This window comes from Dermacentor albipictus, chromosome 1 (assembly GCF_038994185.2).
Source record: "Dermacentor albipictus isolate Rhodes 1998 colony chromosome 1, USDA_Dalb.pri_finalv2, whole genome shotgun sequence".
NCBI classification, from domain to species: Eukaryota; Metazoa; Arthropoda; class Arachnida; order Ixodida; family Ixodidae; genus Dermacentor; species Dermacentor albipictus.
This window is the reverse complement of record NC_091821.1, coordinates 32,107,093-32,131,614: the sequence shown is the minus strand read 5'-3', so window position 1 is coordinate 32,131,614 and position 24,522 is coordinate 32,107,093. Positions and strand designations below refer to the sequence as shown.

At 44.4% G+C, this 24,522-nt stretch overlaps 1 protein-coding gene across 5 annotated transcripts in view; it reads left to right on the top strand.

The window, feature by feature from the left end:
• The window catches only part of LOC139060757 (transmembrane protein 268), a 109,568-nt gene that overhangs the window by 21,077 nt on the left and 63,969 nt on the right, over positions 1-24,522 (top strand). For all 5 annotated transcript variants that reach the window (XR_011515024.1, XR_011515023.1, XM_070539879.1 and 2 more), the window contains exons 3-4: positions 10,187-10,438; positions 10,508-10,623. Coding sequence is in view for 3 of the 5 variants with exons in the window: in XM_070539879.1 (XP_070395980.1) it covers positions 10,187-10,438; positions 10,508-10,623 (368 nt within the window). In the remaining 2 variants the exon portion in view is untranslated. The remainder of the gene's footprint in view (positions 1-10,186; positions 10,439-10,507; positions 10,624-24,522) is intronic.

Genomic DNA, 24,522 nt, shown 5'->3' with positions numbered 1-24,522 from the left:
TGGGTGTCAGTGTTAAATGTGGCTGGTATCACAACCAAATGTAAGATAGACACAGGGGCGAACTGTTGTGTTATGCCAGAAACGGTCTTTCGAAAGTTGTCCGCGGCGCCTGCGCAGAACTGTTACGCAACCTTGCGTACGTTTTTCGGCCGCACAGAACAAGCAATCAGAAAGATAAACCTGCTCGTGTCTAATAAGGCTCGAAGCACCGAGGTTACGTTTTTTGTTGTCGTCCAAGATGTACCAGTTACATTAAGCGGACACGTCGCTGAGAAACTGGGCCTGATAAAACGCATAGATGCCGTCAACGAAGTGTCCGAGGTCCCCATATCTGGCTTTGAAGACGTCTTCCAGGGTCTAGGACAACTTGAGGGCATCGCCTATCGCCTGCAGCTGAAACGCGATGTACGACCAACCATAAAACCAGCGAGGAGAATTCCCGTCGCCCTCCAAGAGCCCGTGAAAGCGAAGCTCGACGAGATGGAACGCGATGGCGTCATTGCAAAGATGACAGAGCCTTGATCGAGGTCTAGCTGTATGGTCGTAGTACTGAAAAAGGATAAGATACGCATATGCATGGATCCTTCCGACTTAAACAAGGCGATTTTGCGGGAGCATTACCATATGCCTACATTGGAAGACGTACTGCCGCGGCTGCAAGGAGCCAAATATTTTTCTACCCTCGATGCCGCGTCAGGGTTCTGGCAAATAACCCTTGACGAAGAAAGTTCGCGCGTTTGCACCATGAGCACGCCGTTCGGAAGGTACAGATTTCTGCGCATGCCATTCGGCATCACATCAGCACCAGAGGTTTTTCAACGCGCCATGCACGAGGTCGTTGGAAGCTTGGCTGGCGTAGCTGTCGTAATGGACGATATATTGGTCTGGGGAAAGACAAAGCAGGAGCACGACACGAACCTCACCGCCTTGCTTGAACGCTGTAGGGAACGTAATTTAAAGCTCAATGAAAAGAAGTGCCAATTCTTGCAGGCCTGTGTACGTTACATGGGCCACCTCCTCACCGCTGAAGGACTCACTGGACCCAGACAGAGTTCACGACATCATGCAAGTTCCACCACCGAAGAACCGTAAGGAGCTTCAAGTGTTCCTTGGAATGATAAACTTTGTGTCTCGGTTCATCCCAAACCTGTCAGTCGCATCTGCACCTATTCGGGAGCTACTTAAGAAGGACGTCGCTTGGACGTGGACAGAAGTGCAGGAAAACAGTTTCCAAAAGTTACGAGCTAGTCTTGCCACAGCACCAGTCCTAGCATACTTTGACCAGTCTAAGCCAGTGAAACTGTCCATGGACGCGAGCCAGTACCGTGTCGGAGCAGTCATCTTGCAAGATGACCACCCCATTGCATATTCGTCCCGCTCCTTAACTGCCACACTACAGCGGTATGCCCAAATTGAAAAGGAAACCCTAGCCATAGTTCATGGCTGCATGAAATTCAAGGACTACATACTTGGTCGACCACTAGTCACGGTAGAATCAGACCACCGACCCCTGGAATCGATCTTCAAGAAACCACTTTGCGATTGCCCTCTTCGCCTTCAACGCATGCGCCTCACGCTTCAAAGATTCCCCATCAGCGTGATATACAAACCAGGAAAGGAACTGTCTTTGGCCGACGCACTTTCACACTTTCCTTGCAAAACAGAGCTGGTGGATGAAACAGAGCACTTTCAAGTCAATGTTGTTTCTTCGTTACTCAACAGCTGCTCAGTATCAGAACGGAGACTGATAAGGACACCCTCACGACCGAACTCTGCCGTTACGCGAGTACAGAGTGGCCCAAAAGCAAGCAGCAGCTCCCGGATGCCTTAAAGCCATACTGGAGCTACCGTGATGAGCTACACGTCGAGGATGGGCTGCTTCTCAGAAGCAACAAGCTTGTAATTCCTCCATCAAAACGCAAGGAAGTCCTCGGCCTGCTCCACGCTGCACATTGCGGCAAAGACAAAATGAAGGCGAGAGCAAGACAGGTAACGTACTGGCCAAACATGAACGCCAACATTTCTGATGTAGCGAAGTCATGCGCTGTTTGCGACAAGTACAAAAAAAGAAATGCAAGGCTGCCCATGCTGAGCCACGAACTACCGAGTTTGCCATGGCAGGTTGTCGGGGTCGATCTTTCTCACCACGAAGGCAATGATTACCTCATAGTGCTGGATTCTTATTCGTTTTTCTTCGAGGTTCGCAAGCTTAGTCGGACTACCGCTGCTGCTGTGATCAACGCAAGTGCAGAAATCTTCGCGACACATGGCATTCCCGTCAAACTGTGCACTGACAACGGCCCTCCTTTCGACAGTGCAACATTTCAAGCATTCACAGGTCAATTTAATATCAGCCACACCACTTCTAGCCCGTACCATCCGCACGCCAACGGCTTGGCAGAGCGTGCCGTTCAGGAAGCTAAACATCTGCTAAACAAATGCCCGTTTTCCACCCTTGAATTTTACAGTGCGTTGTTGGAGTGGCGGAATACTCTGATGGACGAACAGTTGCAGTCGCCAGCTCAAAGGCTCATGGAACGTCACACCAGAAGCCAACTCCCGGTTCTCAACTGTCACCTGGAGCCCAAGACGATACCCACTGAAGCAGTTCGTCAGCGACTACAAGAAATACGACATAAACAGCGTTCCTACTACAACAGAACGACACGGGCTTTGCCAGACCTTCGTAGCGGAAACAGAGTGTCCGTATACGACACCCTAAGCAGAACGTGGGCCCCGGCCATGGTAATTGGTCCTGCAGGGCCACCGCGATCCTGCTTAGTGGCTACAGACAGTGGACAGCAGTTACGCCGTACGAGAGAGCATCTCAGGGCCACAGATGCTGTTCAGCCTGCTGAATCACAAGCAGAAACCCGAAAACAGGCTGTGCCAAGTACCCCAGCAGACGCAATTCAAGCCCCACTTCGAAGAAGTGAACGGGTATGCCAAATGCCGCAACGATATCCACTTCCTGAACGTAAATAGCAAAGCAATCCTTGTTTGGAAATGAAAATGTTCATCAATGTTACTTCTTTTTTTTGCTTTTTTTTCCCAAAGAAGGGAAGATGTACTACTGGAGTGCAATATCGTGCCTGGAAGTCAACCAGTGCGCATGTGCAACACGCCCCCTACTTGTCGCAGCGCTCCTTATATACCCGGCTGCGTTTCAGAATAAAGTGCTTTTTGTTACCTGCTACTCGTCTGGCTTACAATTCTTACCCAGTTACAATATTTTTTTGCAAAAAGTGCCAAGGGTGAGTCAATCTCTTACACATATTTAGGCACTCTAAGTGCCGGTAACAGGTCGGGCTTGTGCGATCCATTTTGACATCCTGGTAAAACCCCTCTTTGGCCGTGTGGCGCCTACAGACTCTATTTGTCCAGCTGAGATTTAAAAAATGGAGGCTGCCAGTCCGTATTGCTGCTCCCTCAGGCTTGCATGTTCTTCATAAGCAGGCCTTGCTCGTCTGATGGCATAGCACTTTGCAGACTTTATCCTATCTACAGCAGGCAAAAAACATCCAACTAGGCGATGTGTTGTCTGTTGCAAAGGTCAAAGCTGCACTGGCAATTAAGTCCACAGGGTAACATGGTTCTTGTGTAAGGAGGTATGGGCTTTGCTTTTTACCGTGTTTTGAGATCTCTCATACGAAACCAGTGCTAATCCTCCGTAGCCCCGCTTCGAGAACTTTGACTTTTCACATTTGCAAGCCTTTCTCAACAAATGTTTGCTCTAAAATGTACCTGTAGCATCGAGCGCTTGCGACAAAGCTGAACTCCTATCAACTCTGAAATTTACAGTCAGAGTACCTGGTTCTTTTTATTTTGTATTTTCAGACACAAGTTGTGAATGCACTACCTTCATGTTATAATATTTAGAATCTGCAAAAAAGTTCACTATCCAGATGGGCAATAAACTGAAATGTAATTTTCTGACTTTTTTTTTTTTTGGCACTCAAAAGTTAAAACCTGATGATGACGACAGTTTGTGAAGCATAAGTAACATTTGATTCTGTGCAGCTCTTTGTCATTATCTCTAAGCATCTAAGACAACATAAGGTCATCAGTAGGAGATGACTTCGTGAAGAGAAGCATCCTGAACAAAATTAGTGTATTTCAGTAGGGCTCTGGACTTGTCTGAGTAAACTTAGCGTTTTGCAGTGCACTTACTGTGCTGTGCACTATTGCATCGATAGGGCGATGCAGTGTTTGTAACAAAGTGACCTACCTATATGGGAAAAGGTATTTGCATACCAGCTTGCTTCATTTATAAAACTGCAGTTGTTCAACTGCAGTTGTTCGACCTGGTGGGTGAGGATGAGGTGGGGATGATGTAGCTGCTAAGTACCATTAAAACCATATGTTGTTTCAATGTTTTTTAAATGGTGCTGTGAGCAGACCTTGTTAACCAAAGTTCCTGTACAATTTACTGTATACGAGCTGGCATAAATTTTTTTTAAGTTACTTAGCTCTGTTTTCAAGAAAGGAATTTATTTTTCTACATTCAAACACGATAGTGTTTGAATGTAGAATGTACAGGAACCTTCAAAATAGTCCTCTTCCACAGTGATGCAGGGCTCGCAGTGTTCCTGTCATTGTTTCTGTGACCATATCACTTGCAAATCACTGCTATGAGTGGCGACTGCTCATATACTCATCATTGAGGAGCCACTCTTATGTAAGAGAGAAGAATCAAGCGAACTGACAGGCTTGCATTATTACTTTAATGTGAAGCATTCTTGTCAAGTGTAGCCCAGTCTCTCCTGCCGTCTGTCTGACCATTCTGACCCAGCAGCTAGAGTTATCAAACGCCTAGGTAGTGCCCAAATTGCCATTGAAACAGTGTGCAATAGCTTTTCACTTAACACTTTGCTCTTGGCTTCCTGGAAAAGCGCACCGGGGTTCTTCTGCTAGTTGTGATTGTTGACGTTGACATTAACCCTAGGCGTCTAGAAATCTCAGTCACAATTGATGCTAGACACCCTATGCATGTGTAAATGATGTCAGGACCCTCTGTAAAAGAGAGGCTCACTCCCTCCCCATTCAGTGCGTCCTGGGAGCCACTTGGAGGCTCTGCATCGCTCTGTCGGACCATATCCTGCTAAACTGCCTTGCCCTTAGACACTTCTTATCGCAGCTCTTATCGCAAATTCAAGAAATGTAAGCGTAAGCACGTCGAGGCCACATGTCGTCATTATGCAGCTTGGACACCCGAAACCTGTGCTGCCCTCCTGGAACGAAAATGGATCGCCGAATGTGAATGCTACAAATCAGTTAAATCAATCAAACCAGTGAAACAATGGGCATTGAATAATTTAATGTCAAAGTAATGCACGTATGTACATTATGTCTGAGGCACCTTATCCCTGTTTGTGACTTTTATACCACTTTATGTACCATAATGTAACATAATGTACATAATGAAGTTCAGTGTTTGACGGAAGCCCGTTTGGTCGGGCTTCTTTTCTTCGTCTTCTTTTCGTCTTCTTTTCTTTTAAATCTTACTTTGGTCTGCATATTGCCCCTAGTTTTTGTTTACCTAGCCTTTATCTTGAGTCGCTCATGATTCAGACTGCGCCACACACTCTGAACAGGAGCGATGGCAATCTGCCGTCAGTGTATGCGCACTGCCTACATCACGTGTGCAAGACTATTTAAGCGAGCTGTTCGAACACCTTTGTTTATTTTACCTGTGAACAAGGCTCCCCTGTTGGAGCCAAAACGTCTCCTTTTCTTTTAAATCTTACTTTGGTCGGCGTATTGCCCCGGGTTTTTGTTTACCTTTTAACAATGTACGTAATCATCTCTAACACTTCAATGTGATAAAACATTTCACCTTCAACAACCACTTTGCCATATCCACTGCACATACCAACGGTTTGCACGCATGTTACAACTGCGGTCGCCATTTCGCTCAAGATAAATAACACAATTCATGAGAACCCCTCTTCTAGCCAAACAACAATGCTTCACATCACTTCACTCTCAACTGGTGTTGTGGCTGCCAGAATTTTTGCTATTGTTTCATAAAGCAGCAGCCAAGTTGATGGGCGCCTTTTGCTTATTGTATAGCAAGAATCTTAACTTTGCCAACCTTGGTGCCTTGAGGTAATGTGCAAGAGTTTATTGGTCAAATGCCTGCTGCTACCATCCCATGCTACTTGATGCATGTGGTGGAAAGGATGTTCCACTTCCATGTCATAGCCATGAGTGGCGCTGGCTAAAACTTCCCTGGCTAGGTTTAGTTCACATCCACAAATGTCCAAAAAAGTGGACAGTGGGGAACAGCTGCCATTCTAGGCTCAACCCGCCTTTTTCATTTTCTTGTGCTGCCCTCTGCCGCACGCCGCTGGAAACGTTTTGGAAGGGTGTCAGAACATTCGCCAGTTTATTTGTGGACCTGTGCCCATGTTGAATGCGCGTCAGTTGTACGTTTCTTGGATCGCTAATCATTATTCCTCCGGGACTGCATGTCGTTCCTGTAAGCCATGAAGCACTCAATGACTACTGGGTGAGCAGGCCTGAGTGCGCTGTTGTGCAAACAGTGTGGCGGATAAAGGCACGCTGAGTTCCGTCTGCCGCTGCGGCTGCTTTGGGGTTTGTTGTCGGGGATTTCTGCACTTGGAGGTATTTTTTTTGTAGTAATTTTACACATTATAAGACATTTTCCATATTCAAGAAGTCTACGAGCGTAGCCTTCCACGTCGGATTTGTCAAAGCGGTGCTCTTGTTTACATAGATATCTACAGCCACAGATTGTTGTTAGCATGAAATATTGTGGAAAGATGCATAGCTGATATGAAATAATCTCAAAATGTAGCAAAGCGTACATATCTGTGCAAATGTATTATGTTGTTCCACCCTGAGACGAGTCAATATGAGTGGCTGAACCACTTAAACAATGGCAATCGTGATCCAGATGATACATGCTGTTAATTTATTAGTGATTTTTTGCTTTTCTGTAACTGCACCATACTTACAGTTTGTGTGTGCCATAAAGCATTATTAGAGAAAACTGTGCTTGCATAAGCGTTCATTCATAGGCCGTGTTGTTCTCTCGAGAAAGCGCGGATGCCATCACTGACACTCTTGGTATAACTGAGCGAGACTGTTGTCTATACTGCTGTATACCGAATGCACCATCTCTTGTTTCTCATTTGACATAGAGGTAAACAGTGAATATCTGGAACTGAGAAATGTGTTAGCATAATAACATGCACAGACCCACCCATCTATGTGACGAATGCAATTGGCAGCTTACGGATACAGTGACGTACAGATGTTGGCATGGGCTCTTCCACTGTGAAGATTTCGTCTGTGTTATACTGATAAACCTAAGTTTATGTCCCCAGCAGTTAACCTCAACATTAAGGGCAGGTCAGTCACAGCATACAGACAAAGTTCTTGGTGACGTCAGCATGGTGTTATTTCTCCTCTTCAGCCAACAACCTGGAAACAAGCTTAACAGAAACATGAGTGGTACATGTTCAAATCGCATGTTATGATTACTTCCACTGATCCATACGAGAAGAGGCACCAACAATGGCGGCAATGTTCTGGATTGTCCTTTGAGGGTCCTCCTCAACAAGTTGCTGAATTGTTTTGACATTTCTGCTGGTTGAGCTTATAGAAGGTCTTCCTGATCTCTTTTTGGCTTCCAGTGACATTCTTCCATTCCTGAATTGTGCATGCCACACAAAAGATCTCACGTGACTCTTAGCAGTATCTTCGTAAACTTGCTGAATCATATAAATATTTCTGTAACAGATTTACCCAGTTTCATGCAATATAATCCACGTTTGATTTTGACCAAAAGGACTTCTTCTTGGGCAAGTTGGTGCTTAGATTTCCTATGTATACTTTGTGGCGCAAAATACATTTCTGGAAAAGGGACAGAAGAAAGGGAGACAGTGAAGCGCCAATCCAATTGCCCTTTAATCCAATTGCAGTCGACGATGAGATCAAAGATGTGGCAGACCGGACGATTTCCTTCGGCACTGTCACTTATCTGGGTTGGTGCTACCTCCAACTGTGCGTGCAGCCTTGTGCTTCAAGCTGTTTGAATGTTACAGAACTAGTCTTGGAACGCTTTACCACTTCGTATATAATTTGACACCTTGCAGCTTCTAAATTTGATTTATTGGATACAGTTGCAGCTCTGCAGTCAGACAAGTAAATAGCTAAATTTATTAGAGTTGCCTAGTCATGGTGTTGGTGACTTGGACAAACCCCAGCTCATTGTGTCGTCAATGCCCTCACCAAGCTAAAAATTTGTTTTATAGGTAAAGGCCAGTGCCATGCTTGGAAGAAAAGAAGTGTGTGTAGATAGTATCATGAGCAAGTGTAACTAATCAGAAGATGGTCTGTACAGCTTCTGAGAGGGCTGATCAGAGTTAATAGAAGCTGAAGCCAAAAAGCAGTGTCCCTATGCCAACAACAGTGTAATGATGGCAGAGTGGTGCTTCAGTGACCTTACCTACCACCGCCCTATAACCTTTGCCAGGAAGAGAGTGGGGATGTGTGTGGGTGCCTGTATGTGTTTCTGCATAAGTGAGAGTCTGATGCAAGTTGTCTACGGACCTGACCAGTGTTTTGGCAGAGTGCCTGAGAAGAAAAGGCCATCTGATGTTTTCTCTCCAACTCAAGGACCTTGTGAATAGGAAATCCTCAGAAGTGCAATCTGCACTCTGTTAATGCGCAATCCCTTTTTGTCCAATTTATGCTGTTGTACATAGGTGTAAATAAACAATCCTTTCATCTTCCTTCCCAAGCTCTCTATGGGTCTACATGGTTTCACAATGCATTGAAGACTACTGATTCCAATCATAACAGCACCAGTCACTTGTTGACATTACTTCACTCAGGCTTAATGGTTTGGATGAATTCTTGTGGATACGACGAGTCAGATTCATTCAGAATCATCTGGACTCATTGTTATGTGTAGTCGCACGGACTCGAGAACAATTGGAATAATATGTGGTTCAGGCTTTCTTAATCACCGATTCATTGGAACTCTTTCAGACTCAGACTCACATCCATTTCAACTCACCTTGAATCACCAAGACTTGCCCCCATATTCTCAGATGATCCTTGACTCTAAGCTCTTCCTCCACTTCACTGAGTTGAGTACAGTGCCATCTCTCGACTGAAGAAGATGCTGGTCTTCTTAAACATTGCCATGAAGTGTTGATGAAGCGCTATGACCACTTCGTTGAGGGGTGGCACTGCCATCCACTTTCTTGAGCTGAGATAGAGAGCTGAGTTGAGGGACTGTTCTAGAATATGGTGGTTAGACTGCACCTTCATGGACTCGCCCTGATTCATTCAGACATAACGCTTATTCAGACTTGCTTCAGACTTGGACTTGGAATGAGTTAGCTGATATATGATCATGGCTGCTGTGTCTTGGGCTAGTTTGACAGTCAATTGTGATTTTCTCAATTACTAATTTGTCTTTTTCCCTTGCACCAGTTTAGCCTGAGTTAACCGTTTAATGCCCCTTGTAAAACATGCAATGTGCTGAACACTCATAATGAAATCATTGTACAGAACTTAACAATTCAGATGCAGTAATTGGATCGCATGATGGCCGGTGCTTTTTGCGCCATCGGTGAGCGCTGGATGATTGCTGGGATGCCAAATACAGTCGCAATGTATCACAAAAGTCTTCACTTTCATAGTATAACACAATGCATCAGCTCAGTGTCTCCAGTGCCCACTGGTAGTGCAAAAAGTGCCAGTTGATTATTGTGTTTGTATGGCTGAGCACTGTACATATCTTGGTCACTTGTCATCTTGGTCACTTGGTACATATCTTGGTCACTGTACATCTTGGTTGCATGTAGTGGCAGCTACAAAAGTAAACAAGAAGGAAGGCCGTACCTCCTTCTTCACTTGTGTTTTCACCAGCGTCAGATAGTAGGATTAAGCAAAGAATGTGGTGAGCACGTCAAATATTTGGGGCATTACAATGTTAATGTTCACTTTGGTGACCCAAAACACACTTTTCGGACACACTTTGGTGGGACGTGTGTGTCCTCAAATCAGCACAACACCAAACGTCCTCCTATTGCCCATTAACATAGGCAGCTCATATTTATAGCTCAATCGCTGCCTCTGTGCTGATTGTGAGGAGCACTGTGCAAGTTTTTCGGCTGGGGCTGAAAGCAATGGCTGCCATTTGCAGTGCCTTCTCCTGCCGAGTTGCGGACAGACTTGGGACCCTTGGCACCACCCAGGCCTCCAGCTGCTGGCAGCTTCTCCGTACCCCCTGTAGCTGTCTGCCCTCCTGCACCAGCTAGGCTCAAGCCCCGGGCGTCAGCTGACCCACAGGCCCTTAGCAACCACATAGCACCCATAACCACACACAGGCTGGAATCGGTTGCTGTGCCCCTCAGTGAGCGTCTGGCTACCAGAACTTCGTCTGCCACTGGCTTTAGTGAGTGCTGTTAGGACATACCATGTTAGTTCCAAAGGTCAACATTGGTTGCTTTTCTTTTTTCTGCAGATAATGGTGACATCATTGTGAATGCCCTACCAACTAACAGGCGTTGTGCATGGATCACCAAAGCAGAGTTCAAGCCCGAGCTGGTGCCAGAAGAGCTGATGGCCACTGGTCTTACGGTTAGTCTAGTTTCGCAGCTAAAGGAATGCTTTCGTTGAAGTAAACAGTCTGGATGTGCGCTTGTCTGTTGTTTGTTCAATTTTGTTTTGCGGTCCTTAAAACATAAAAAAACTTTGCTGTTTTGAGCATCTTAAGGGAAATACTCTATCAAGCTGCACTGGTAGATTACTTTTAAAGCAAAGCTTTTTTTACCACTTCCTTCGACTCTTCTACTGCAGCTGCTGCTGTCACTGTCGTTGTCATTGCCTTGCATGCCACATTGGGAGGTGGTTCAGAGCATGTACAGCTGCTCTCAGAATATTTCAGAGCATGGAAAATGAGATTAAGTTAAATTTTCGTGCGACTTCACCACAGAGTGTGAAATGTATGTCAGGAATGTAACGATTGTACGGGGGAGTATCAACTCTATCGTCAGTTGAAGGACCTGTGCTTAGGCTGCAATGAAATTTAGATTTTACTTGGATTCCATGTTCTGAAAGCTTTTTAGGGAGGGGTATATACATGGCAGGAGTGCGGCAGGGAGAAAAGGCAATGCAAGAAACTCTTTTTGACCTTTCCATCACATTGCCGCAATGCATTCTTGGAGCTCCCTGGTCGTTGCCACAATATCCTCTCAACTACTGTAATTATCCATGACCCCCCACCACGGTGTAAGAATAGGCTAGGTGGCTGAATGAAGGCCGTCCAGGTGGAAAAAAGTTGTGCATGTATCGCGTCGCCCTCCGCAGATGGCGACACAGACACAAGGGCCTTCATTTTGAACCAGAGAAGCAGGGTGAGAGTCATTACGGATGTGAAAAGAGTCAAAACGTTCGAATTCGCTTCTTATGTTAAACTAGATTAAACCTCCGCGCGAAAACTAGTTTTATGTGTACTGTAACCTGTATGAGCTCGCAGTTAAATTGTAATGCACTGCAAAACAACTTTCCAATGTGGTTATTCATTTTTTAATAACCGAAGTTGAATGTTCTGGTAGAGGTGGTTGTGATGTTAGTGTACAGGATGGACTAGCCTTGGTTTATCAGCATTTGCTCCGCATGAGTCAATCATATGAACGACTGTCATCTAAAAACCAGGGATGCAAGAGCAGCAAAGTTTTCTGCAGGTTGGCATTTATTTGACATGTACAGAGAGCATACCATAAACTGAGTTATTTGTACAAGCGTTAATGTTCCATAAACAAACTGGACACTGGCACACATTTCGCGCACACGGGTAAGTTCATGACGCCCATCATTTAATTCAGCAAATTAAATGTAGAGTTTTCACCTACCACCTACAGCTTTCGCAGCTCCTGCGGCTTATTTTTTGCCTCAGATTTCTGTTGTTTGTAGCACGCCAGCCATAACTTCTTCTTTATGATTGGCATAGGAGAACTGAAACTTGTACTTATCAAGCATGTTGTCCAGTGTTAATTCATAGGCATTTCTGAGAGCCGCATACTTGTGGAATTCCATCTCCGTTGCATGAAGCAACTGAAAAAGACTTCGCTTTGGGTGCAAAAGGCCTCCCCTGGTTTTACACAGAACAAGTGCGCGCTTTCTTCCAATAACTCTTCATGGGGTATACGTGTACAATCTCTTGTACACGTTGTGCTTTTCAAGTACTTGTGGCATATAAAGCCAGCTAAATAATAAATTATGCAATCTGCAGCTGCCGGTGCTTCGTGCAAGTTGTCGAACGCATGGTCAACTTCTTCTTCAGCAGCAACTAGGCCATCTAGCTTCTCTTTAAGTTGCTTAAGGTGTCTTCTGACTTGACACTGTCGTCAAAAGCAAGTTTCAAATCTTTGAGTGTTAGTACAGGTGCACCTTGCCGAGACTCGTTTTCAACTTGACAGTTTCCGAATTTAGGGGGTTTAATCAAACTAAACTGATAACATGTAAAGCTGCAGAAATGTGGGCATAGATGGGTGGTCATTTTGGCCACCAGCCTGTCGGATAATCCCAAAGAAGCGTTTCAACACGTCTTGGTTAAGTTTTCCTGTTAAAATATATTTGAAACCGCACTCCTTTAGCAGGTATCTTGAAGTTCCAGTGCGGACAAAATAGTCACACGAAGGCCCTTGGCAGTTTGCTTGGTTAGGAAACTTGCTCTTGAGATTTTTCCTGGTATGACATCTTTTTCCCATTTATTTAACCAATGCAATGACTAGGCCAGGACCCTCAAATCTCTGTCGCCAACAGTGATGCTTTCGTTTGGATGGTTTCGGTTGAGAGAATCAAAAAGATCATTAAACCTTAGTGTTAATTCTACTGTTGCCTTGACATTTTCGAGCCCTTTTGTGCCTCTCTTCGAGTAGAATTGCAAGCCTTTCGCTACACTCAAGCTGAACAACTGAGTGGCCAGCGTCACCCGCATTTTTTTGGTCATTGAAAGGTTGATGTGGGACAGAGTTAATTTGGGGCAAACACGCAAATTTCGCAGCTGTTTAGAATCCTCCATAAACAGCCCTTCAAAATGCGCCCAGTGAACGCGATCGCCATTTACACACAACACTTTCTGTGAAAGTAAGCGGTTCTGATGCATTTCATAAGATGGGGTGCGTCAGAAAACACATATACATTGCATTTTTCATCATTGGGATGGATGAAGTAGTTCAGGGTACGTTGCAATGCTCCAATGACGCTGAACTCCTTCTACATCGCACGGTTCATACTTGCGCCATCACAGACGACCGCGTCAACTAAGGCTCCCGCATCTTCAAGCAAAAATATTGCTTTTAAGACGAGCTGAGCGAGTACAGCTCCCTTTGTGGGGCCCTTGCTTGCAAACACTGCTATCGACTGAGAGTACTTGTCGCCAAAAGACCGAAAGGTAAATACAAGCCCGTGGTCAGCAAGGTCGTCGTGGGCCTCTGAAGAATCTCCATAATCAGTGAAGCCACTGTATGCCATCATCTTCGAATGAACTCGAATTTCTTTTCGGACGCGCATTTCGTCGAAAACAAGTATTCCGTGGCGTTGAAAATCGTCTTTAGTGGTCATCTTCTTCTTAAAGGCTGTAAAAAACCTCTTGTCAAAGCCACACCTGACTCTTATCATGCTCAGGTACTTGCGCACTGTCGTAACGCAAGGAAGGGGGAGCACCTCATTATCTCACAGGAACGGGTATGCAGATAGGCTGCGTATGTGCAACAGCAAACACATCAGAAGCCAATCCTCTGTGTACTGTCTGCTTTTTTTGTTCGTCAACCTCGCTGCTGCTACGCACTCCCTTACCACGGTCAGCTGAGCACTAGGGAGATCTATTGTGCGTAGTTTCTCACCCAGTTCTTCTGACATTTTTTTGCATGTGGATACGAGCTTCTGCAAGCTCCACCGACATTTTTTTAAAGCGGTTGAGCAGACAATTTTTTTACCTTTTCAGAGCATAATTTGCCCGATGCAGGGCTGCAACTTTGTCCTTGCTCTAGTATGAAGTCAACGGACACGTACCTAGCCTGTGCATTCTTTCTTCTGTTCTTTTCTGGTGCAGGACGTTTGAAAGGCCAGAACATTTGTGACATACTAGTAAGTTTGAGTCACTAGGGTTAAGAACAATAGAGCATCTCTTGTGTCACCATCTCTGGTTGTTGTCAAGATATGCGCATTTTGTTTCAGCGTGCGGGTACTCCAGAGTGCTCGGTCCACCATTGCACAGTTTTGTTTTATCAACATGCTCTAAGAAAGCTTTAACGTCATCCATAGTTGTTAAAGTACCTTCATACTGCACATCTGCCATTGAAACTGACTTGCCCATCACGGTTGTGTTTGCCAGCATACCTTCATGAATTTCAACAATTTTAGTGGTTACCAAGGAAGATGCGGGGCTCACTGGCGATAGGCATGCATCTGACAGTAAACGGCTTACAGGTTTTTTTGTGCGCTCCAGCTGGGAGAAGATGACGCTTTTTACTTCTCCAAAGTCAAGCAGGTGGTATCCCCATGAGTTTGACGGAAGAAACGACGGTGGTAAATCGCCGAACAAGCTTGCGAACGGAGCATATGCAGATTCCAGGGATGAACTAGGACCAGCAGATTGAGGCATTTTATCACATGTTTGCTCTTCAAGCACATCCATGTCGTGCTCCGGTGCACTCGGCAACGCTTGAAACAAGCTTCCATTAACACCACCACTGTCATTGCTACACGAGGCTTCTTGCTCGTTACATTCTTTTGATGCAGCACATCGTCTTTTCGACTGCGATCACGGTTGTCTTTCCGCCGGGCGCTTCCTTGTTTTCACTGTTTTCAATAGGTAAGCCGGGCAGTCGAGAAATATTGTGGGAACAGCATCACTCGCCAGTGATGCCTTTCACAAAGCACTCACCAAGACGTGTCCTTTGTAGTGTGCTGTCCAGGCCTTGGACACAAGATGAGGCTCTAAGTGCTTTTTGCAGACGTGATCATTCGGCTGAAGGACTCGATCCTTCCTTGGGATAGCTCGATGCCAAAGGTTCAAGCGTTCTTCGTCTTTCGGTGGAGAAAAGAGAGGCAATTTCTTTGTACAGCCTTTGTAACCTGTTCTGCAGCGGGGAATAAAACATTTCCTGCCCATCACACTCACATGTGCACACCTGACACCAGAAAAAGAAACTCCGAGCGGCGCTAACATAGCCGACGTAAGCCTGTGACATCGTCAAGCCATCTGTCGGAGAGTGACCAAAACATGCACCAGTGTTGGGACACTACTGCTCCTTGTTTAGCGGCCACCGTTCACACACCTAGCCTATTCTTACACTGTGCCCCCCACAAATGTGCAGAAACTGCAGTGCTTACTTTTGTACTAACATGCAACAGTCCGGAGGGGGTGTAGAGAGGAGATAGTATAAGAAGAACCAATGCAGTCACTAAATGAGTGAGTAACAGCCTTGCCACTTTTCGCTCACAGTCCACATACATGAGGGGGGCGAGAGGGAGAGTGAAAAGGCGACATAAGGAGGCAAGGAAAGGCTATTACTACACATGGCAGCAGTTGCGGACAAACTGGATAAATTTAAATTCAAGGTGTGCTGTGGTATGTTTCTACTATTTCTGAAAAATAAACAGTGTAAATTGGTCAAGTGGACAACTGACATAGAGTATGCAGACGCAAAGCTGGCATTAAAGCACTGCAGCATCTATACACTATAGAAGCGGCCGCCCTTTAAGTCAACACTTCTGTACCCACCATGTTAGTTTTGTGGCAGTGGTATTGCTCGAGGTCGCGGGTTCAATTTCGACCGAGGCAGCTGCATTTCGACGAGGGTGAAAGGCAAAAATGCTTGTGTACTCAGATTTAGGTGCACGTTAGAGTTCCCAGGTTGTCAATATTAAAATGGAGTCTCCCACTACCATGTGACTCACAATCAGATTGTAGACTTGGTATGTAAAGCTCCATAATTTAATTACAGTTTAACACTTGCCACAATGCGTTGCACCGTATGAGGCAATGACAGTGTTAGCCTTCTCACAGGCTATGAACAATGGCACAGGCACTGAGTTTTCACTCTACCGGGAGATGCTGGGGCCCAATTTGCACCCTCTCTATTTTCATTGAACCCCCCCTCCCCTCCGCATGCTCCTTGGCAAGAGATATGTACAAGTGGAGAGGCAATATATGTAAACATCAGTGTTTTATTTGTTTCTAAAGTCAAATGATTATGTTAAAAAGAATGACCGCATGGTTTTTAATATACTAAATAAATTAATGAAAAAGGAAACTGAAAAACACATAAGCTGTTGTTAGACTTTCATAATGCTCTTAGTCAAAGTGAGAGAAAACGTTGGGCAGCACGAACATTTTTTCAACAAGCTAACAATTCAAATATTACAAACTCATTACAAACCCTTCATTTGTAAGAACCACTGGACAATACAAACATTTCCACAATAAGCTAACAATTCAAAAATTAAAAAGAAATTTTAAGCTCTTCGTGTCTAAGAAACACTGGGCAGTACAAACATTTCCACCATAAGCTAGCAATATAAAATCTAAAGACAGATCATAAACTCTTCACCTTTCAAAAAGGTAAATGAACTACCAAACTCAATACAAAACAAAAAGACAAGAACAGTATTCAAAGAGCGCAGCATTCCAGGCAAGTTGGTAATCCATTGCTTAAATGGTATTGCGTGACAAAAGAACGACACGGATGTGAGAAGACGACACGGGTGTGTCACCTTCTTTCAAGTCCGTGTTGGTTTTTTTTTGTCGCGCAATATCATTTAAGCAAAGTATTCAAAGGGCAGAGGTTGTAATAATGAAGCGGCAAAAATGCAGATTTTATGGGAGGGGATAAATTAAGGTCAGGGGCTCTGACAGTTTGAGTAAAGCTAGCACATTATACTGTGATGAAGTTCACTGTCCTTTTATACAAAGGCTATCGCACAATCATGAAAGTGTTTCTACACACAGTTGATCTCTGAATAAACTCATCCGCAGTGTTACTGAGATTTATTTCGGGGGTGAGCTATTTGTGCCTATGGAGAACTGCTATGTGATTCAACTGTGCTTGTACCATTGTTGACCTCGGGTATATTTTTGACGCGACGGAGGCATGAAAAATTATCTCTCAGGTGTGCATGACGTAAGTGGGATAGTCAAAGCAGTTTTGACAGGCTTAGCCACCTTGAGCAAAAGGTCTGGCAGCTGCTCAATTATCACCTGAAAGCATCTCTACAACATCCTGAAACGTTTTTAAAGGGTGTGTTGCGCTGCCTTGCTATATCTATGAGCACACTGCAGTGAATGTTACGTTGCTCAGGCTCAAGATTTTGCCCGTAGAACTTCAACAGGTATGTGCTGTCATCTTTCCCAGTCAAAAACTGCTCAATCAATGTCGTGCTACCACATTTCTGGTGGATACCTGTCATCCAGTGAGGAATACTGCTTCTAATACCTTGTAGAACCACTGGTGGTACATGTCCTTGGCCAAAGGAAATACTTGAGGTACAGATCCGTCATCATACCGTCGTGGAGTCTTCCTTTGCCTTGGCGCAGGAGCTTCTTTCTCTTTAACATTCAGTACCAATTCATGCACCTCTGCATTGTTTCATTCTAAAATCAGCAAAATGCTTCCTTCCTAAGTCCGCTAAGACTCTCCTTGATGGCCTTGACCATTTTTTTCTGCTTGATCAAATCTCACTATTGCTTTCTACAACACAGTACTTACTGTTTCTAATTGTGAAAACTCGAGTGTCAGGAGCTTGAGGGTGAAGTATGTGTAAAAATTTTGACAGCGCTTTCAGAAATCTACTGGCTTTGGCTCCAGCGTTATTTCGTTCTTCTGATGCTAGGCCATAAAGAAACTAGATCAGGTAGCTGTAGTTATGAACAATCTTCTTTAGAGAAGTGGCCCTTAGCATCCACTTCATGGGACAAAACATCCGCAAGTTTACATTCTCATCTTCTTTCTGAAATGCCTGGAACATATCTAGGCGCTTTGGGGAGCACATAACAAAGTTTATAATTTCTGATATCCTGTCCACTAAATCGCAAGACATTTCCACTTTGACTCATGTCCTGCAGCACCAGTTACGTATATATGTAAGACAGTGTATGTACAGTGCTTGTGGCTCCTCCATTTGTATGAGGGCTTGCATCCCACTGTGCTGTCCTCTCATATTTGCAGCACCATCATAGTATTGCCCAAGGCAATTGTCATTGCCAGGATTAAAATGGCAGAGGATGTCCTTTAGAAGGGCAAAAAGAGAGAGAGAGAGCAAACATCTTTAATAAACGTAAGGATGGCTTGATTAGCAGGAGTGGTTCCCTCTTCATGGAAACCCATGCGCAGTCTTGGCTGCGACTGCGCTCTCAACCAACATGATCTGGTTCAAGAAGCGGGAGCTCAACAGCAGCATCCCCCCGCTGCTCTTGGGGGTGAGGGGTAGGGGGTAGAGGAAGCAGTTCTGGATTTTGTTTTCAATCTATGACAATGTGCCAGAGGGTTCCTAGCTGTTTCCAGTATTGTGAGTTGGGAACACGAGATGAAGCCTGCTTGGGTGTGGAAACGTGTTGATTTGCAACAATCTGAGTGTTGTCTCTTGAGTCTGCGTGAGCTGTGGATGCGGGGGTGGGAGTGTTCTGTGGCTGAGTCTGTAGTGTTGAGGGATTTCTTGGTATGTTGTCAGTCTAGTGAGCTCTTCTGTGTCCTTCGGGGCAAAAAGACTGGCCCCTCTGGTGTCCGCAGGGTTATAAAAGCCACAGAACAGCTCGTGTGTTTCGAAGTTCTTTTTGACAACATGAAAGCAGACCAAAATTTGCTCCTTGGCAGATATGTCAGCTGTCTCATCCATGACCACGGCATAGTGCCCCACTTCACGAGCCTCATTTGCCAGTGACCGGAGAATATCATGAGCCAAAATTTTCAACATTTCATTTTAAATGTTGTGGGAGAGCCACTTAGCTTAAGAAGGCCATGATTGTAGTTCTGGAATGTCATTGGCGCAAATCTCCAGAAGCTGTCTTAGATTGCCTTCTGCATCATCATGACCACGTACTGCCAACCCCTGGCGTGCTAAGTACTGCAATGAAGCTAATGTCACTATCAGTGCTATCATTGCATCTTCCATTTCTTTTTGCTTCCCAATTACACAAGTAGTTGCTACATTCACCCCCCTTTTCACAGCTGCAGTTCCACTCATGGTCGCACGGTGTACTTTCTTTCAGTTAGAAGACCCATTTTGCACAAATGTCAAGTGAGAATCCTTATCCCTATAAATATTTGGAAGAAAAATGTTCTCCTCACAAGCAGTGTGACAGGTCTCGCAAAATACCTTGTCCACTGATGCATCATACAGAAACCATTTCTACGCATGTTTCCAACTGGTTGGTAATGCCGTCCCTGTTGTGCTTTAATAATTTTGGGGACTGGATCCCCACCAACAATTCGTGTGCGTGTGGAGGCAGTGGTTACAGTGGTAGGTGTCAAGCCTGTGCCACTAAGACAATCCTTGGTAGGTTCAGAAGCGGACATTGAAGGTCCCATGCCGGGTGGATTGCGTGTCCTTTCGTCATCGTCTTTGGGAGGTCTGTTCTTCTTGATGAGATATCTGTCCAGTGTTTTTCACGGTTTCCAGAAATACAATACCAGGAAGGTAAGACCACCAAGGAATCGAGGGCCAAAAACATGTTCCAGGTTTAAGAGAAAAAATTGGGGCCAATCCGCTCTGTGAAAGTGGAATGCCAGTGAAGCTGTCGTTGTGCTTCCAAATTCGCCCTGAATACATGGTGTGAACATCATACCTGCCAACCCTCCCGATTCACCAGGGAGACTCATGATTTTTTACTGTACTTTCCGATTGTACGATCACAGTCTTATATCTCCCGAAAAGTGGTCTCTGTTTGCGCAGTAATGGTTTTTACGAAACCGGCACTGTGAAATCTAAAGCCACATTGGGATCGTCAGCATCACCAACAACGGCTGCACTAGCACCATCAGTATCGTCAACTAAGCAGCTGACTTAGGTGCCTAGTAAGCCAGAGCCAATGTACCTCTGTTCTTTATTCTATGGTAGCTCTTGCATTTCATACGGGCCTTCCTCCATGGTGCATCTTGTTGCTGCTGCTTGCAAAGCATTGCTGCTTGTGTGTATGATTAGTGTTGGCTAGGCCGTGTGTATGCGATGCACCGTGTAAAGTTACAATCCTCGTGTGCTTGATGCCATGGCGCTATCAGAGCCGAATAAAAGATATTTGCAGAAGTTTTTGCGATCTTATACTTCTGAATTTTCTTGCTTTTTGACATCAAGAAAAGGAGAACCTTATGCATGTTGTACAACGTGTGGATGGGACATCAGCACATGGTGGCAAAGGCGACTTGAAACTGTACGTTTCCACGGCACACCGCTAAGCAGCAAGACAACATAGTGAACTTTGTCCGGAACAACTGCGACGACAGTGTCATACTTGTGGAGTGCCTGTTTACGGGATTCCTTGTCGAACGCAACCCACCTCTTAGTGTCAGCGACCACGTTGGGGCCTCTTCTACGGAAAATGTTTCCGAAATGCGACGAGGCGAAGCGTTATCGATGTCGACGCTACTCTGAAACGCAACTCGCAAGAATGTGGAGGTGGCCAACCTGAAATTTATTTCACAGGCATCATTCTCGAGTCTGTTTTTTATTCAGTTTCCCTCAGCTGCTGCCCCGAGATTCCAGTGAATCTGCTGAAGATGCTTTAGATGCTCTCGAAGCTGAGTTTGCCACACTACGGGCATACAGTCTTCAAGAGCACATTATGAATGAAGAAAGGTGGGACATGCAGTGGTCTATGGTTGGAAAACATGTTTCACCGAGTTGCTAAGGTGATGCTCTATTTACTCGTGATACCCATAGCAAGACAGAGTGTGAGAGGATTTTAGCACGGCGAAGAAAACTAGGACTGAATTCCGCTCATCAATGTCCAACACAACCCTCCAACACCTGCTGCTAGTGAAGGGCTGTCAGTCTGGACCATGTTTTGAGCAAAGCTACTCGGACAAATTTTTGAAGTGAGGAAAGCCTGCTACTGCAAGGAGGTCCCTGCAAAAAGACTCATCGAACACTGCCTGAAAGTTTGAACCCCCCCACGTTGGCTCGAATAAATCTCCTGATTTTTTACCTCGCCAGGTTGGCAGGTATGGAACGTATTTAGACAGCAAAGCCAAACGAGTGCACAAAACAAAAAACGATTGGCCGGGGCACAGTCCAAAGGAGTGCATGAAACAAAACACCTTTGTGGATTGCGCAAAACAAGCACCCCCCCCCTGTAGTCTGCATCTATGAACAATGGCACACAACAATGCCTTACGCAAATAGGTCTTGCGATGTGTTCTGCGTACTCCATAGACTAACACAAGTGGTGCACGCAAGTAATGTTTAACAACTCATAGCTCTAGTATTGCACAAAATGCTGATGAACTTTAACATTTGGGGTACACATCACTGCCAATTGTTGTCAATCAACACAAACAGCACAAAAAGCACAAAAAGCTCTGCTTACATTGATTCCCACAGTGTGTAGGATCACGTAACTTTTTCGAAACTGTTCCTGCTTTTGTTCAATGGAAAAAATGACTTCGTAGAGCAGAAATAGAAGGCCGATATAACCTTTTTGAATTTTGTGCCGAAAGTATGAAACTAGTGACAGCAGTGTGTGATGCCTAAAATCTAGCAATATTTTTCAGATTTTGGTGATCTTTACCCTTGACCTGACGTAGCCATGGTCTATGAATTCATGTGAGCAAAGTTGATCTGGAAGTGACAGGTGGTGTTGCCTGCTATCTTTTACTTTTCTTCGGTACTAGTTGTTTTCTGGCACACCAAGTATCTGCTTTCAGCAAAGTGCTTTCAATAAAAGTGATCTATATTCGTTATTCCGGTGATGTGAACCGCCAGTTTGGCTGAACAGATATTTTTCTTAGTGTCCCCTCAAGTTATTATGCAGCTTATCCTTGCATGTCATAATCAGATTTGGCAACAAGTTTTGTTCCTGTTTTGCAACTTGTGACATTTGAACAAGTTTCAAGCCTCTTAGTTGCATCTAAAATTACCACAGCTTATTTGCACAGATATGGAGGTTGTCAAAATGAGTTGAGTTTTTTTTTCCTGCGAAATGTTTTTTAAACATCTATTAAACCAATTTTGATACGCTAAGAGTGAATGTGCAACGGTCATGCTTGTGGTTATTTCCAATTTTTCACTGTACTTGGGTTCAGGAAAACATTGAGCATAATACCAAGGCCAGCTACATTAACTTTGGTGTAGATGGTGAGATATGGGACTTCATCCAGTTTGAGGAACTTAGAAATTTTAAAAACCTATGCAATGTAAGCAAAAAAATGCTACACATTGAAATTCCCAAGCATTGTATATAATTCTGCTATGATATGGAAAGAGCAGTAGACGCCTCTAAAGCGAACTTGAAGGGACCACTAAAATATCTTGTCTTATAAGAAATTTGTCTTAACAGAAGTGACCCACAAAACCCTAAATCTACCATTCCTGGTGCACCCAAATATGCACGGCATGAAACAATAACTGAAACAAGCAGATTATCAAAAAAAAAATGTTGAATTTGCGTGATTCAAACTATTGCTTCATGCCCTCTTGAATAACTAGTTATTGTTTCCTGCTGGTTCTGTAAAAATCTGTGTACTGTCACAAAAGCTGACACTTTAGCTAGCTGGTTCAAGAAAATGTTTAGTGCCATCATGTTGAAAAAATATGCCAGAATATTCAGAGAATTATCATCTGCATCATGCATGAACACTGCTGGTTCTTGTGGCTGTTGGGCAGTGTCCTCATCATCATTATCAGCCTATGGAGGCACCCCGAGAACCTTCTCAGTTATTGTTTCTGTGGTTTCAGCCCTGCAGGTTTCGATGTTCTCAATGCTGGTGTAGTTGTTTATGTCCACAGAAACACCATTTGCTTCTTGTGTATAACTAGCAGAGTTACCCTTTCCAAGTCTGCCGATCCAGCCTTCACACTGAGCCAAGTAGCAGGTGTTGGTGATGGCTGCCAAAGTTGGCTCAACTGAATTAGCGGTTTGTGTTTAGTGGCTTTTCTTTGCATTGGGCCTATGAGAAAACTAACCAAATGATCACACATTGTTCATAATGTCCCAAAATTCAGCTTATTTCTGTTTGTCTAAAAAAGGAGTTTACTGTATTTAATCATTTTTGCCAAGGTGGCACCTTCAAATTTCTGCAAACTGTTTGCAAATAGTGTAAGAATCGACAGCAAATGGCTAGCAGACAGGTTTAATTCACACTTTGTTGTCTCTGGTGGTTGTGCTTGTACAATTAGTGAGTATTGACATTGAATGCTACATGAGACTTGATGTTGCATCACCACTACACTTAAGGCCTTGTACCTCTGTGGAAGTGAAGGAAGTGCCGTTATTTCTCATTTCTAACAAGTCCTATGGTAATGATGACGTTAACCTAAGCAGTTACTTTTCCGGAATCAAAGGTTGCGCACATTATTGTTCACAGGGACAAAGCAGCCCCTCTTGGTAATTATTATTCTATCTTATTACTATCAGTATTCTTTGAAGTTGCAGAGTACATTATCAACAGTAGAATGTCATGTTTTCTGTATGTGCACAAATTGATTGCTGACAATCAATTCGTGTTACAAAATAGTAAATCAGCAGGTTCAGATGAACAAATTTTCAAGTTGAATGCGTCATGTGTAACCTAATGTTTCTTCAATTTGTCTGTAGTCTGAACACCAGTTCATGGAGCACAGCGCTCCAATTGTCATCATGAGATCATGCTGAAATGAGTTTGGCACGAATTCTAGGTGCTCTTGCAATCACTGATTTGTAAATGCACATTGTGCAGATATCATGTGAACTCTTTGTAGCAGACAACATAGTGCTGCACTTGTTGGTTATAGCACAAGGACAACTTCTTGATTTTTGTGCCATGAGACGCACAGATACTACCCTGAACTTGCACCATGTGAGTTAATGTTGAGAACTGTCTCATAAAGTGCAGGCAAATTGAAGAGCCCTCCATATACAATGATTCTCAAAGAAACAGCACTGTTGAGTACTGGTTCATAAAGTGTAAGAGAATTGAAGAGCCCTCCATATACAGTAGACTTCTGTTACTTCGACTCCAGTTAATCCGTTTTTTTACGGCTAATTCGATTCCGACCGAAGGTCCCAGCCAGCGCCCATACACTTCTATGTGCCCAAGGTTCCATTATTTCGATCTCAAAATTGACCTTCGCCAAATAATTTTAATTTGACTGGTCCACTTCGCCGCAATACAGCCCTGTTGTGCTGTGAAGCATACCAAGAATGAAAACGAGCCACTGTCACAGGACATATTACATGTTCCTAATACTACAGGGGTGCACGTGCCGTCTCCAGTCACAGTACAAGCACCCGGATGGGAAATAATGCTAGCAGCCTTTTGGAGCTGTTTCTGATGTTGCTGT